Genomic DNA, 16,197 nt, shown 5'->3' with positions numbered 1-16,197 from the left:
CATAGATAAGTTACACATGTAATGCAACAATAATGAGGGGCCCAATTCTTGTCCTGGTCCCATATTTTACATCCAAAATATAGTTGGTATGCCTTTTTTACCACTGCCATCATACTGCACTTTTGAGATGCAAATGTAACCTTGCCACAAATGTAGCAGAAGTTATCTGCGTTGTTTACACAGTTATAAGGCATCCTTGCATTTAAAGGAAAATATTACACAACTGTTCCTTGGAAATGTTAGGCAAAGGCACTTTCACAAGCCACCGGATGTAACTATATGATTCTTAGATCTGACTAAGACAAATGTACCTTGCAATAAAAGAACAAAAAATTACACTTAATAATAATCTTTAGTCTCAAAGTGAAGATAAATATATACACTTCCATGTGGTACCATTTTCATTGTTCTACCATACTTTGTCGAGAAGTTACCATCATGATCAGACAACTCCCTCCCTTGAAGGCAAACATACTAGCCTGTGTATAAATCTTTATTGTGAAATATCTTGAAAACTTTAGCCAACCAGCACCTTTATCACCTGTTTTCTAATTCATCAAATCAAATATTGAAGAATTAGCACATTTTATTGTGAAGGTCGATAATTCCCCAAAATTTGTAGACAAGTGTTTTATGATATTTAGAAAGTGAGTGAGTGTGTGTGAATGTGTGAATACATCTATCTATCTATCTATCTATCTATCTATCTATCTATCTATCTATCTATCTATCTATCTATCTATCTACATACATCTCACAAAAGTGAGTACACCCCTCACTTTTTTGTAAATATTTTATTCTATCTTTTAATATGACAGCACTGAAGAAATTACACTTTGCTACAATGTAAAGTAGTGACTGTACAGCTTGTATAACCGTGTAAATTTGCTGTCCCCTCAAAACAATTCAACACACAGCTATTAACGTCTAAACCGCTGGCAACAAAAGTGAGTACACCCCTAAGTGAAAATGTCCAAATTGGGCCCAATTAGCCATTTTCCCTCCCCGATATCCCTCCCCTCATTAGTGTTACAAGGTCTCAGGTGTGAATGGGGAGCAGGTGTGTTAAATTTGGTGTTATCGCTCTCACTCTCTCATACTGGTCACTGGAAGTTCAACATGGCACCTCATGGCAAAGAACTCTGAGGATCTGAAAAAAAAGAATTGTTGCCATAAAGATGCCACAAATAAAGAAAAAAATACCAAGCTAGATAATGTGTTTGGAGCAGAAACTAAAAACCATATAATATCTCCATGGTGAAAAGTCAAATAAATAAATAAAGTTGCGCTAGGAAAAATAATTGTGGAAAAAGACATAAATAATACATATGCATAAATAATTAAATGCACTACGTGAACTGTTAAACATAACGTGAAAAGTGAACCGGACATCCGAGACACCAGATACTAACATATCTACAGCTCCTTACAGAGGGTAATCTGTCTGCTCACATGACCCTGCGCTGGAGGGGGTCCACCTTTTCTGGTAAGGGTCTGCACATACAGATTGCCGCTCTGCTATTGTGATTAATTCGTCCACCATCCAAGCCCCTGGGAGTTTCTTAATATCTCACCGTATTATTTCCCACCTTGGAACTCATCACACATCAGTTGTGTGTACTTATCCCTTCACGCTATAAATTGTGGACATTATTATATGTTTCATTTACTGCACTTTGCAATTGCTTTTCACGTTATGTTTAACAGTTCACGTAGTGCATTTAATTATTTATGCATATGTATTATTTATGTCTTTTTCCACAATTATTTTTCCTAGCGCAACTTTATTTATTTATTTGCCATAAAGATGGCCTAGGCCAGTGATGGCGAACCTTGGCACCCCACATATTTTGGAACTACATTTCCCATGATGCTTAACTACACAGAAGAGTGCATGAGCATCATGGGAAATGTAGTTCCAAAACCTCTGGGGTGCCTAGGTTTGCCATCACTGGCCTAGGCTATAAGAAGATTGCAAAGACCATGAAACTGAGCTGCAGCATGGTGGCCAAGACCATAAAGTGATTTAACAGGACAGGTTCCACTCAGAACAGGCCTCGCCATGGTCGACCAAAGGAGCTGAGTGCATGTGCTCAGCATCATATCCAGAGGTTGTCTTTGGGAAATAGACATATGAGTGCTGCCAGCAAAACCACAAACTTGTGGCTCAGTTTGTGAGCACAAACACTGAGCCGTTTTTCAATGGTTTCATTCGAACATTCTCGTACCTTATCATACGCCACATATGATACCTGGAGTGGATCCATGCCTGTGCGGTGAGAGTTTTCCTGCATCATACGCCACATAGTCGGCAAATTTCACTTTAAGAAACACACTGCCTATCATTTCAGTTACTTTAGTTCGCATTACCCTTCGATCCGAATCTAGTCTCATCAACGACTCACTGGTTCGTATCAGCTAGTTTTGTTATCTCATTTCATGCCATGCTCCACAGTCCGGTTTGTTGTCAGTCGCAAATTGTGGCACACTGATTCATGCCTCTGTCATGGCAAGTCATTTCATTTGTTACATTTCGCATACCCTTCACTCCGATTAGTGTAGACTCGTGCTAGTCATTCCGTCTCATGCATTCCACGCTCCACAGTCCGGTTCGTTAGCATTCGCAAATTGCAGCACACCCATTCGTACCTCTGTCATGGCAAATCACTCCGATTCGAATCCAGTCGTATCTGCGACGCACTGATTCGCGCCGGCTCATTCTAGTCATTTTATTTCATTTCATTTTCATTTTCATTCCATGCTCCACAGTCTAGTTCGTTGTCAGTCGCAATAGTAGCACACCGATTCATGCCACTGTCATGGCAAACATTTCATTCATTCATTTCATATACCCCACATGCCGATCCGAGTCCGGTCGCTTTAGCAGCACTCTGATTCGTGTCGGCTTAATTTAATTTCGTCCTCATTTCATCCCATATTCCACAGTTCAGTTCAGACGCCCCAGGTGGATAAGTTTGGATGTACCGTTCTGTCAATAGGGGGAGCATCCATCTGTAATAACTTTAATTTTGGATCGTGCAACTACAGCCAATGCTGGCTGCTCCATATCTGTATTATATGTCATAGAGCACATCCTAAAGCCCTATGACAGATCAAGCAAAACGTCCTGACTGGGTCGAGTGGACATCTTATGGTTAAGGTTTTACCTCACCTCACACCTCACTCCCTCAATAGCCACCTTCCTTATCCAAGGATTTACAGCAGGATTCCATATGGGCCTCATCACACTGCCCCACACGACTCACAAGTGCAGGAACCTCCGCTCATCGGCCACCGACGAACAGGCCATAGACCAGCTGTTATAGGCCGAGCTTGACCGAGACTTCATCATTAGCCCCTTCGCTCAGCCCCCTTTCAAAATCTGGAGAGTTAACCCTATTGGGCTTGTCAAGGGCAGGTTTTCGAATAAAATTAGCTTGGTGTATGACCTGTCTGCGCCTCATTCTTCCCACATCCACAGTTTGAATTCCCTAATTCCTTCAGAGGAATTCTCCCTGAAATATGCTTCAGCAGACATGGCGATTCAGGTCATTATCAAAGTAGGCACAGGCGCCTGGCTCTCTAAAGCCGACATATCAGATGCATTTAAGCTTCTATCCATCCAACCCTCCCTCTGGTGCTGGCACGGCATTAAATGGAAAGAGACATATCACTTTGCTACCAAACTGACCTTTGGCTCTAAAAGTAGCCCGTGGCTCTTTGACACCTTCACACAGTCCCTCACCTGGATCCTGTCGCACCAAGCCCAGTGCCAGAGGGTCATTTATTACTATAAATGACTTCTTACTAATCAAACAGCCCGGCGTGCCCCCAGTAGACCTACATATGTTAAGAGTGGTGTTTAGGAATCTCAATGTGCCCATTGCAGAACACGTAGTGGAAGGCACAGCACACTCTATTACCTTTCTCGGGGTCAACCTGGACACTCGTTGAATGCAGGCCAGCCTCCCCCCTACATGACTTTACCCATGCACAGTGTACTAAGAAGCAGCTTCAATCCCTCTTAGGGATGCTCAACTTTGCAATGAGAATCATTCCCCAGGGACGATCTTTTATTTTATGACTCTTGGTCTTCCTCTTTCAGACACAGGACCCCGATCAAATCCTTAGATTAGACACAGCAGCAGTAGCAGATTTGTCTATGTGGGATTAGTTCCTTACTAGTTGGAATGTCATATCCATGTTCATACCGTCAGTATCGCCTCTATCACCGCAGGTAGTAACAGATGCCACAGCCTCCACAGGCTTTGATGCAATTTTTGGTTTACAGGACCATGGCCTCCAGAGATACTTCTAATCCTCTGGTTTATCTGGTCTTCCTCATTGTTAGAACTATACTCGATCGTGGCAGCCGCTCGGGTCTGGGGCCATACCTGGATCGGACAAACATTGGCCTTCGCCACTAACAACCAGGCCACGGCTGATATCAATAATAAGGGCAGGTCCAAGTCGCTCCTTATTATGTCCTACTTATGCAGGCTGGTACAATTATCCTTGCAGCATTAGTTCAATGTCCACTGCACATTCATTCCGGGCAAGTGCAACGTCGCAGCAGACGCACTGATCCGTTTTAACTTCATTTCATTTTTTCAGCAGAAACCCAGAGCCAACCCAACATCATCTCTTATCCCACCTTGGTCTCAGCTGACATTGGATTAAAGCAGCACCTTCACACTGCGACCCAGCTCATCAATCAATCCTTATCCCGCAACACACTCAAGGCCTACCACACAGCTTGGAATGCCTTCTGCAAGTTTCTGGCATCCTGCCCCGCGGCAACGTCAACAGACATTAAGCACATACTAGCTTTCATTTCATATTGCCACAATCAATTGGCTCTATCACACAACACCATCAGACTATACCTAGCTGGAATCCAACACTTCCTGGCCTTACAGGATCCCGCAATGCCGTTCTTGTTCGCAACCCAGGCGATCCGAGCCATCCTGCGCGGCATTCAGAAGCAACAGCCCATAACCAACTCCAAACTCTTGCCCATCACGAGTACCATCTTTAGAGACATGTCGACCATCCTCTCTCGTTCCCCGTTTGGCCTCCTTCCCAGCTTGGTCATTCAAGCGGCCATCTACCTAGCCTTCTACATTTTTTTGCGACCTAGCGAGTTTACCTGTGATAGCTGTGTAGATTGTGTAGATGTCACCTGGCTCGCTTCCAAGATCATTTCATTCTCCACCTCGCAGTATACAAAACCCAGCAATCTGGCCCCGGGGTCGACATCCATCTTTTCAAGACAAACAACATCTGGTGCCCAGTAGTGATACTCGACCACTTACTGTCGCTCCTACCAAGGCAATCGAAATCTAGTCCCCTACTAGCTTTCCCGACCAACCCCTTGAGTGGCTGCCAGTTCATCAAGCACGTCAGGATCCTCCTGCGCAACCTAGACCTCGACCCCAGTCGGTACTCTGGGCACTCGTTCTGAATTTGAGCAGCCTCTGCCGAATCACAGCACAGGGTTCCAGATTCATGATCTTATAACATCCTCAAACTTATCCTCACAAATAACTGTATTATAAACGTGATTGAGGCCGGGTTCACACTATTGCGAACTGGATGCGGAGATTCTGCATCCAATTCGCAATAGCAGGAGAATGTGACCGGCTCTCTATGGAGTGCGAATACAGGAGCCCTGTGCGTGTTTTTGTCCATTTCAGGTCTGAATTCAGCCCAAAATTCAGGCAGAAATCTGCCCTGAAACGGTGAACCAGGACGCACAGGAGCCTTGCTGGGAGCAACATCGGCATCCAGTGTGAACCCAGCCTAAATGTCTATTTTTACAAGACTTGCTTAACCTCTTCCCGATTGGGGCAGGAAAAGTGGGCTTTAATGCCCAACCACCGCACATGTGCATCCATGGCAGTCTGAGGTTGTGTGCTCAGTGCATGCGCTCACTCTGCACTCCCAGCACCCTGTGCACTCCCAGTCACAGCTGTTGATCGGGAGCCAGCAGGCTAACCACCTAATCATGCAACCATTGTCAGAGCCAATCACAGCAGTCATGTGGTCCAAAAGCCGTTCTGCCTCCCACCATTAAAGCCCATTTAAAGAGCTACCGGCAACCCTCAGGAAGGGAATACAGAGGATATACAGTGTTTTTTCATTATATTATGTTTTATTACACTCAAGGTCTAAAAAAATATAGCCAGGTAAAGGTGAAAAATTGCATGTAAATATCAATATTCTATTGAGTCAGCAGGTAGAGCCTTGGGCTCCTTCTTATGTTTTCTTACCACTTGTAAAACTCCTGCTCTTTACAGAGTGTGTGTAAAGCTGATATTTACACACACAAGGGAATTAGACAGAATAATCACTCTTCTTATACTGCTTATTGGATGACTGTCTCAGATTCCAACCAGGGCAAGCAGCCCTGAAGCAATAAGGTTCTGTTGTGCTGTCATCTCAGATCTGCTTTGGCAGTCCTTGGTTAGGCATTACATGTTGAAAAAAGAATTCTAGGTATGGACATATTTACTTTGTTATATTGGTTCAGCTTGGACCAACATAACTATGCATATACCACACAGGGCCAGATAAACATAGGGGCTATTGGAGCTGCAGCTCCAGGCCCCTTACCTTAAGATAGGCCCATTTAACAAAAAAAAAAAATCACAAAAAAACCCCAAAAAATTTACTTCAAGGGTCGTGACTCGGCGACCAGGGGATACATAGAGACCAAATTTAGGGGGTATGTAGCTGAATGTCTTCCCCACTACTGGTCAAAATGTGGGGCTCCTATCACCTATGGTTCTGGAGATACGGGGCTCCTTGCGCAGCCTGTCAGAAGCTACATACAGAGCTTCCAGTTTAAATACAAGCTGGCACACTCTGTTTGCAGCAGACTGAGAGGATGAGCTCACAGTACCTCTCCTCACTTCTTGTTAGAGGCACTGAGCTCAATGAATAGCTTGGAGCCTGCAAAGTATGACAGGCAGCACCGCCTGTCAAACTCGCTCGCAGTAGCAGCATAGTCCAACAATGTAAAACTGCCATTCAGCAATGTAAAAAAAAAAAAAAGGAGGCAGCAGTAGCACCTCATGAACACCTGTCAGCTGCTGCTATACCACTCATTGAAAAGCAATACACCGCAGATCACTTTTCAGAGGGCAGTAAGCATTACTGCAAATGTGAAAGAAACTTGAAACACATCATCCATTTCACACTTACCACAAACCAGGTCACTCCCCAGCCACTTCCCATGTTTGCCACCTCCCTTTAACTTATATCACAGGTGACCATTTCCCAACCTGCAGATGACAGACCCTACTCCAAAAGATATCACTTCCAGTTACTCCCCCCACCCGCTGATTGATATCCCTCCATGACCACCTAATACCCCCCTGCTGACAGACCTCTCTCCCCAGCCTGTCCCCACACACCTTCTCATCTGCTGACCTGTGGATGGGGGAATCTATCCCGCAGTGTTATTGTGTTCTGCCAGTGGGGAGCCTTCCCAATCCACAGAATACAATGATCAATGTTGCTAACTATGGATGGCAGCACTGACTGTTTTGGGAAATATCCCAGAGATTACAGCTGGTCTCTGCTTAATTGGCCTAATTTCAATTCATGTATGGCCCGCTTAACCACTACGCAGTCCCTAAATATCCTTCCACAAACCTTTACATTTTTCCTTCCCAGATTCCTACATCCTCCTCATCTGTACATAGTGCCCACTGTCATACCCTCCACACTCCTCTCCTATACATAGTGCCCACTGTCATACCCTCCAAACTTCTCTTCTATACATAGTGCCCACTGTCATACCCTCCACACTCCTCTCCTGTAGATACTGCCAATTATCTTTCTCTCCACACTCCTCTCCTGTACATACCACCCTCATAATACCCTCCACACTCCTCTCCTGTACATACTGCCCCCATCATACCCTCCACACTTCTCTCCTGTACATACTGCCCACGGGCATACCCTCCACACTCCTCTCCTGTACATACTGCCCACTGGCATACCCTCCACCCTCCTTTCCTGTACATAGTGCCCACTGTTATACCCTCCACATTCCTCTCCCTCACCTGCACATCCCACTTTTATACAATCCATACTCCTCCCCTTTGCCTCTAACACACAAAACAGTTCTTTAAAATGATATTGAATATCCTCAATGTTACCAGCTCTAGAATGGGCACACTTTTGTTCCATCTTCACCCTGTCTTCCTTCCGGGTTCTGTGCCTTCGGTCACTTGCCTTGGCAGGGCTGTGTTGCTGTCACTTCCACGCATGCTCATTCGCATCCTCTCTCTCTCTCTAATCCCCCCTCTCTCTCTCATCCTCCCTCCCTTACTCCTCACCCCTCTCTCCCACCCTTTCACTCTCTCTCCCATCCTCCCTCTATTTAATTTAATTTGTTATAACAAAAAAATTTTTGCATTTTTAATTATTTTTTTTTTTAATAAAAAGCCCCACCATAATCCTCAGCACCAGGCCCATGATGTTCTTAATCCGGCCCTCATACCACACCTGTGGGATTACTTCAGAAGGTGGAATACACTATAGTAGATACTGCTGCTACTCAAGCAATCTCCACTAGCTTCAGGGTCCTGTTCTGAGTGACTGTCCTGCTGCATTGTGATTTTAGGAAGTCGCCCAATCAGCATGGGCACCATTCAGAGAAAGCTTTGCATTTTCACAATCAATGCAAGTATTCTCAGATTAGACAAGGAGGAGAGCATGACGTCACCACCCCGCCTTTCCACCTGGTGGAGAATTAAAGCAAGACTCTAAACAAACAGCTAATGCACATACTGTATTCAAATGAATACAACACATATATGGTTAATATTCTACCAAAAAAAAAGCCAATACGCTATGGTACTAAAATTGAAAGTAAAATAATAAAAATACACATTTACAAAAGGTATACAGCCTAGAAGTATATTCAGGTATCTAAGAATATATTAAGGTATATGTTATCCCAATCACTAAAATATTGTATAGCTAACGTAATTTTAAAACTCATTTATAATATTTTAAAATCTGAAGCTTTAATTAAATTAAAACGAAATGAAAAAAAAATATATACTTTTGTATGTGTTGCTTTTGGGGAGTTTCCTTTCCATCCTATCTGATGATACGGTTGTCCCAGGATAGTGAGTTAGGAGAGAGGGGTGCCAATTCTTCCCCATTCTATCCAAATTAAGAAAAAAAACTTTTGGCTATGGATATGTAGCAAGGTCCCAGGCCCCCTTTGATCTAATGAGAACCTCCAGAACCAGGGATAGCAGAAATCCTTCTGTATGTAGTGGGTTGTGAGGCATGGTGAGTGCAGAGTAGTTAAAGTTATTGGGTGCCAGACACTTCTTGAATGCAAAAGAAAGTTTATTTCTCTTAAACTTTTTTGGAGGAGAGGGGGTTAGGGCTAGGACATCCTTAGGTAGTTTCAAGATTAATTGTCAGACTCCGAGACTTCAATAGGACAGCCATGCAGGGAAAGGCATCCAGCAAGACGCCATATCTGCATGTGAAGGAATGCTGTCTCCTATGGCAACAGTCTTTAACAGTTCCTAAAACAAACGCAACAGTTCCTTTCTCCTTCACTGCAACATTTCCTTGTAGTTCTTCAGCCCACTGAGCTCCCAGTCTCTCACTAGACCCACTGATTCACTGCCACTGAATCCCTTGAGCTCCTTCAATCTTCACGGTGGTATCTTCCTTAAGCATCACCCCCGCTTCTCTGCTGGGTCCCCAGCTTGGCACTCTAGATACCTTTCAAGCTTCACCCCCGCTGGCCTGCTCGGTCCCTGGCTTGACACACAAAGCTGCTCTGCAAGCGACACCCCCACTGGTTGGGTCCCTGGCTTGATTCCCACTGAAGTTTCCAGATTCTTCACCGCCCCGTTTGGTGAGAATGCTGCTCCGGTACTTGCTTCAGTTACTCACTGTGGTCCCTGGTAATTAGGAGGATAGTCCCTTACTGGTGACAGCTTCCCCTTTACCTCCGACCATGACAGGTTCTCCGGCTGGCAGAAACGTTACTTCTGGTTGGACTGCAAGCCGCAGTCCCAACCCTGCCCTGCTCTCTTGCTTCTTGATAGGCCCTCAGACAGCCTAGCAGCCAGATGTGCCTGCCACAGTATCTGGTAATTTTAGGGGCCCAGCGTTCCCAGCAATCCTCTTCAAAGGACTCGACGACACACACAATTGATGCAAGGTTAGTAGGCAGTTCAATATTAACACTGGTGTTATGCCCCGGAGGAACCTTATCTTCTTCTATATCGCACATTGGCTCCTCATCACTGTCTCTCCACTTCCTAGTGCAATATAAAGTATCCGAAAAGAGTTCAGATAGACCGTCAGACGGAATGTCTGAATCAGAAATGGTAGAGCACTTTTCGGCCGGGATGTAGTTGCGCTTAGCACGTGCCTTGACTGGCGCCATTATGGCATCCCCCTTGACATCCACAGGCATCACCTCCCCCACAGGCACACCACTTTTACTTCTCGCTGGCTTACCTGGCTCCAGTCATTTCCTCCCAGGCGGTTCGGACATCAGAGCGAGCAGTTGGGCCCGGCTGCGGCCTCGAGGAGCGATCGGTGCACTGGTTCCTGGGGCAGTTACCGAGGCAAGGACAGCAGTCTCCAGCATGACTCCAGTGATGACAGGTGGGCTTGGGATATCACTCCCAGCCGAGGTGGCGACATTCTTGTCCCATCCACCTGCAGAATCCGCGGAGGTCGAGTTGGGGAAATAACCTCGGACAATTGCTCTCCGCATCGTCCACAGACGATCCAAGGCCTCAACTGCGTGGTCAGGCCAGGACATCTCTCGCAGATCAGTCCCAGAGCCTCATAGCCTCCAGCCGTATACAGGGCAATCTTACCCCTCGGTGTATACCGCACTCCAGTGACGGTCAAGACAGGTTTCGTATCGCTCAGACCCAAACAAACACCCGGAGCGTACTTTCTCCAATCCGCCATGTCTCCTACAAACTGTGCCATCTTTCTCTCCAACCCACAATCAGACACACGTGGCAGCACTTCTTTATCCTCCTCTGCAGAGCAAACAGATTGGTACAAATGTTTTCTGGGAACTGTGGCGCCCGCCTTCTTCATGCTGCGGCGCGCCAAAACTGTACCGGAGTCCATTTTGGAGTCTGTATTAACCCTCACAGCGCTGGTGCTGGAAGTGTCAAAAGACCAGACTGATCCTCTTCCCTGAGTAGTGAGACTTGTTGGTTCTTCCCAACATTGATAGTACACATGACAACACAGTGTAAGTGTAAAGATTACTTGCCACCTTCCCACAGAGCCAGACTAAATCACAATGAAGCTGAGGCCGGTTGCTAAGGGTGACAGCTGCAGAGATAATGCCTTAGCCCCACGTTGGGTGCCAAATGTAGCAAGGTCCCAGGCCTTCTTTGATCTAATGAGAACCTCCAGAGCCAGGGATAGCTGACATCCTTCTGTATGTAGTGGGTTGTGAGGCATTGTGGGTGCAGAGTAGTTAAAGTTATTGGGCGCCAGACACTTCTTAAATGCAAAAGAAAGTTTATTTCTCTTAACAAACTTTTTTGGGGGAGAGAGGGTTAGGGCCCTTAGGTAGTTGCAAGATTAATTAGCAGACCCCAAGACTTCAATAGGAAGACAGCCATGCAGGAAAAGGCATCCAGCAAGACGCCACATCTGCATGTGCAGGAATTCTATCTCCTATGGCAACAGACTTTAACAGTTCCTAACACAAACGTAACAGTTCCTTTCTCCTTCACTACAACCTTTCCTTGTAGTTCTTCAGCCCACTGAGCTCCCGGTCTCTCACTAAACCTGCTTATTCACTGCCACTGAATCCCTTGAGCTTCTCCAATCTTCACGGTGGTATCTTCCTCACCCCCGTTTCTCTGCTGGGTCCCCAGCTTGGCACTCTAGATAAAAAAGGGGAAAAAATTGCGCTAAGAATAAAACACAAGAGGTCAGTGTTATAAATGGATGAACCAGTCCAAAAGCAGCAATTAATTATGAGATATGGCACAAACAAAAACGGAAAGGAGAAAAAATTGCGCTAATTACAGTCCGTGTATCAAATTGCAGGACATAGCATAGCGTTCCAATAGTTGTATATATGGTTGAAAAACTTCAAAGAATGGCACCCCAGTGATGTGATCACAGAAAGTGTACCACCACCTCATCGAAAACACGCTTACCAAATAGCAAGCAAATACGAGCAGATGGCTTTAACCCAGTCCAGGCATTTGCTTTCCGCGATTCACTAGGACTCTGCATACATGTTGATATAACCCTCAAACAGATACCATGAAATCCGTAGATTCGTAGGAGATGATTTAACAATCAGCCCAAAGGGAAAAAATATAATAGACCATAGCGTGATACTGTATTGTATACGGAACACCCCAGTGATTTTTAACACAAACAAGTGCACCGCCACCTCACAGAGAGCACGCTTACCAGATGACACCCCAAATAGACATTTGGCTTTAATCCAGCCCAGGCCTTTGCTCAGCAGAGGATACCAAGAATGATATGGGGAGTAATAAAGTTCTCAGGCGGATACCATATGCTCCATGGCTCTGTGAACAGTACATCAATAATCAGCCCAAAAAGAGATAAGGCAGACCATAGCGTGATATTGTCTCTATCCCGATTTTATTAAATCAATTAAAAAGTTGCATTTACATTTATGACATCTTTAAAACACATGGAAAAAAACGAAACCGGCTGGCTACAATTCAAGCTCCCGTCCTTCTCAACGAGATGGCGTGGTGATGTTTAAGGAGGTAACGTGCTGACGTCACCACGCCATCTCGTTGATTACATGACTCTACCCGTATATATAGGCTCTCCCAGCAGACCAAGGGATTCAAGAAAACCCCTGCCCATTGGCTGAGATACCCCATATACCCATAACCTGACCTTGCGTTGCCCTTCTCATATCTAGTACCTCCAAGTCCCCGGCCACCTAGTGGTAGAAGAGAAAAGAGGCCAAACTTAGGGAGAAATCAAAAGATCTCTAACAATTAACCAGGATAATTATTCCTGGAAAATAAATTTGTGAGGAGCAACCCTGCCTAAACTCCAGGGTGCTACATCTACAATGTATTTCCTACTTGTTGAAAGGCTCAAGCCCCCCTACAGCCAGGAATGGCTGCACAAAGTCAACAAAATATGTCTGCTTGAAGAAATATCTAGTTAAAAAACACAGATTACCAGATCTATTACAGCTGGGCTGGTTGGATCCACTTCATAATCACTACAAAGTATACAACTTTAGTATCACATTTCAAAGTGACTTGCTCTATCCATCATTGCATTCACATAGTTCACACTGGTGCTCTAACTGTTTCAGTGTGTTTGCAGGTCACGGCTCCAAGCTCAGGTTCCCTTCATCCTTCCTTCCTATCCTCTTTATTCCCCTTTGTATAAAGATATAGCTTATAGTTTGTCATATAGTTCTGCCTCCCTTTCTGTTGATCTACTACTGTATGTATCATCGAGTGCTGGTCCACACTATGCAATGCAGGAACCTCATGCGATTCTGAACAGGAATTGCACCGCATTCCTGTTCAAATCACATGCGATTCTTCAGCATGAGCCATTATATTGTATAGCTCAAATCGCTCAAAATCCACATCAAAATCGTGCAAGACCCTTTTTTTGGCTGCACCCATACAATCCGATTCTGTGAATCGCACTGCGTTTTGCAAACCGATTTCGGGGTGTCAACTTAATATATAAACCCGCAACGGTTTGCATGAATGGGGTAAAATTTGGAATGAGGTGTGGAATCCGCACAGAATTCACTGAAAATTTACAGCGCACAAGTGTGAACTGGCACCGAAAAGTAGTTACATTTCGTTATCTCATGTGTCCTAAATATTGCATGAAGTGGTTGGGAACTTATATCCACGCTATTGTACAAAACTGCAGGTATGTGCTCCAACATAAGATATAAAACTAAAAACTTAGAATATATATATGTTTAAAAAATGGCTATATAAAAAGGCTAGTAGAATTTAGTTTGAAATGTTTAGTTATAGGAACATTTATTTGATTTTCTAAATGTTTGTGTGGTAAAATCAACAAACAAATGCATCTCTAATGCCACGTACACACGATTGGATTTGCCGACAACAAAATCCTGGATTTCTTCCAACGGATGTTGGCTCAAACTTGTCTTGCATACACACGGTCACACAAATCTTGTTGGAAATTCCAAACGTCAAGAACGCAGTGACGTACAACACGTACAACGAGCCGAGAAAAATGAAGTTCAATAGCCAGTGCGGCTCTTCTGCTTGATTCTGAGCATGTGTGGCACTTTGTGCGTCAGAATTGTGTACACAAGATTGGAATTTCTGACAACAGATTTTGTTGTTTTAAAATTTGAGATCCAGATCTCAAATTTTGTCTGTCGGAAATTCCGACGAAAAATGTCAGATGGAGCCTACACACGGTCGGAATTTCCGGCAACAAGCTCCCATCGAACATTTGTTGTTGGAAAATCTGATTGTGTGTACGTGGCATAACAGTGTATGTGGTTTGCGTTCTGTAAAAGTCCACTAGTCCCAAAATCAATTATTAATATGCTGAGATTTTTCATATCACTCAAAAATCTATTAGTGTATAGCCAGCTTTACTGTTCTCTATCTGGTAAATAAAACCATATTGAACAAAAAAAATGTGCAAGGGAAAAAATGCGAAACCTAAAGGTAGACCTGCTAAGAAAAATAAATAAGGGGAGTTGGCTTGAAGCACGATTGCAAAGCTGGCCATACAAGGTATGATTTCTCTTGTTCAGCCTGGAAATTTGAGTCCTGTGGAAAGCCTAAAGCAGTTTGATCCATTCAGCAGTTCTAAATGCAACTGTGTTAGAAGTTTTCCATGAACTCTGACTACTCGAACTCTACATCCAATATGTATTGTGACCACTATACAGCGTAAAAAATTAGCCCTGTACCCGTAACACCTAGTAAGTAATCACTAATAGCAACAGCTACAATACCAACATTAAAACAAGTCACTAAATGAAAAAAAAAAATCTGAAATACTTTAGACTTACCATATCCAGATTGTAGATTGTAAGCTCTAACGAGCAGGGCCCTCTGATCCCTCCTATATTGATTTGTATTGTAAGTGTACTGTCTGCCCTCGTGTTGTAAAGCGCTGCGCAAACTGTTGGTGCTATATAAATCCTGTATGATAATAATATCCAGCCACTGATGTTCAGAGTATGCACTTTTGACCTAATCCACTCACAATGAGTAAAAACCTCAGAGATCATCACCAACTCATTTAGGTTGGCCGAATAGTATCCGCATTCAATCATTTGCAGGCACTGTTTGGGTATTTTGACAGTTGGCAGGGCTGGCTGTCAAAATACAACAGACAAAAGATATCTCCCATGGGACTTTGTTGCAGCAATATAAATCACACAATTACAAACTGGTGTATAAAAAGTAAAGAAAAAAAAAAAACTGGCTGTCAAAATACAATAGCCATAGCGGGAGATATGTCCATCCACGTTGTGTTACATGGATGGGGGATTGTGTTGTAATATTTCCCCTTCAGCCTTTCCTTCTACATCTTTACACAAATATACACAAAATGAATAGATCAATAGTTACCTTTACCGCAGGAAGCATTAGAGATGCTAAAAAGAGTGAAGAGGATGACAAAAATGTATAACTCCCGTAAAGCCATTCTGCCTTGTGCTCCAGCTGTCTGCACCTGCTCTTACTGAAATCTTCTTTCTCAATAACAGGAATCATCTATCACCAGAGCAGAAATGTTGTGGCAATGAAGTTTACATTACACAAAACTGAAGCAAAAAAAAAAAGAAAAGCACGTCCTCTTCCATCCATCTGGTCAGAAATTTGCAGTCAGAGCTTGCTGTGAGTAATCAAAATAACGTTTAGGGGTTTTTGTTAACTGATGCACTCGAAAGTAGGTCAACAAAATTCATGCCAGAACTGTTTGCACTGATTATGAGACACTGATGGGCATTAAATGGGAGCACTGGTGGGCATTGATGGGTGGCACTTTGGGCACTGGTAGATGGCACTGGTGGGTACTAATAGGTGGCACTGGTAGGTGGCACGGTGGGCACTGGCAGCTGGCACAAATGCAGGGAGGGACCGGTGTCCCTCTGACAGAATCCGGTGATTGGCTTTTTTTTCGTCTTTTTTATGC

General features: G+C 44.2%; 1 protein-coding gene across 1 annotated transcript in view; it reads right to left on the bottom strand.

The window, feature by feature from the left end:
- Positions 1–15,925, bottom strand: part of LOC141132502 (proteinase-activated receptor 3-like) — a 49,607-nt gene extending 33,682 nt beyond the window's left edge. Inside the window, exon 1 of the mRNA XM_073621027.1 lies at positions 15,633–15,925. Coding sequence (XP_073477128.1) covers positions 15,633–15,708 — 76 coding nt within the window. The 5' untranslated portion in view covers positions 15,709–15,925. The remainder of the gene's footprint in view (positions 1–15,632) is intronic.
- Between the last annotated feature and the right edge of the window lie 272 nt (positions 15,926–16,197).

The sequence above is a fragment of the Aquarana catesbeiana genome, linkage group LG03, assembly GCF_042186555.1.
Source record: "Aquarana catesbeiana isolate 2022-GZ linkage group LG03, ASM4218655v1, whole genome shotgun sequence".
Classification (NCBI taxonomy): domain Eukaryota; kingdom Metazoa; phylum Chordata; class Amphibia; order Anura; family Ranidae; genus Aquarana; species Aquarana catesbeiana.
This window is presented reverse-complemented; position numbering and strand designations above follow the sequence as displayed.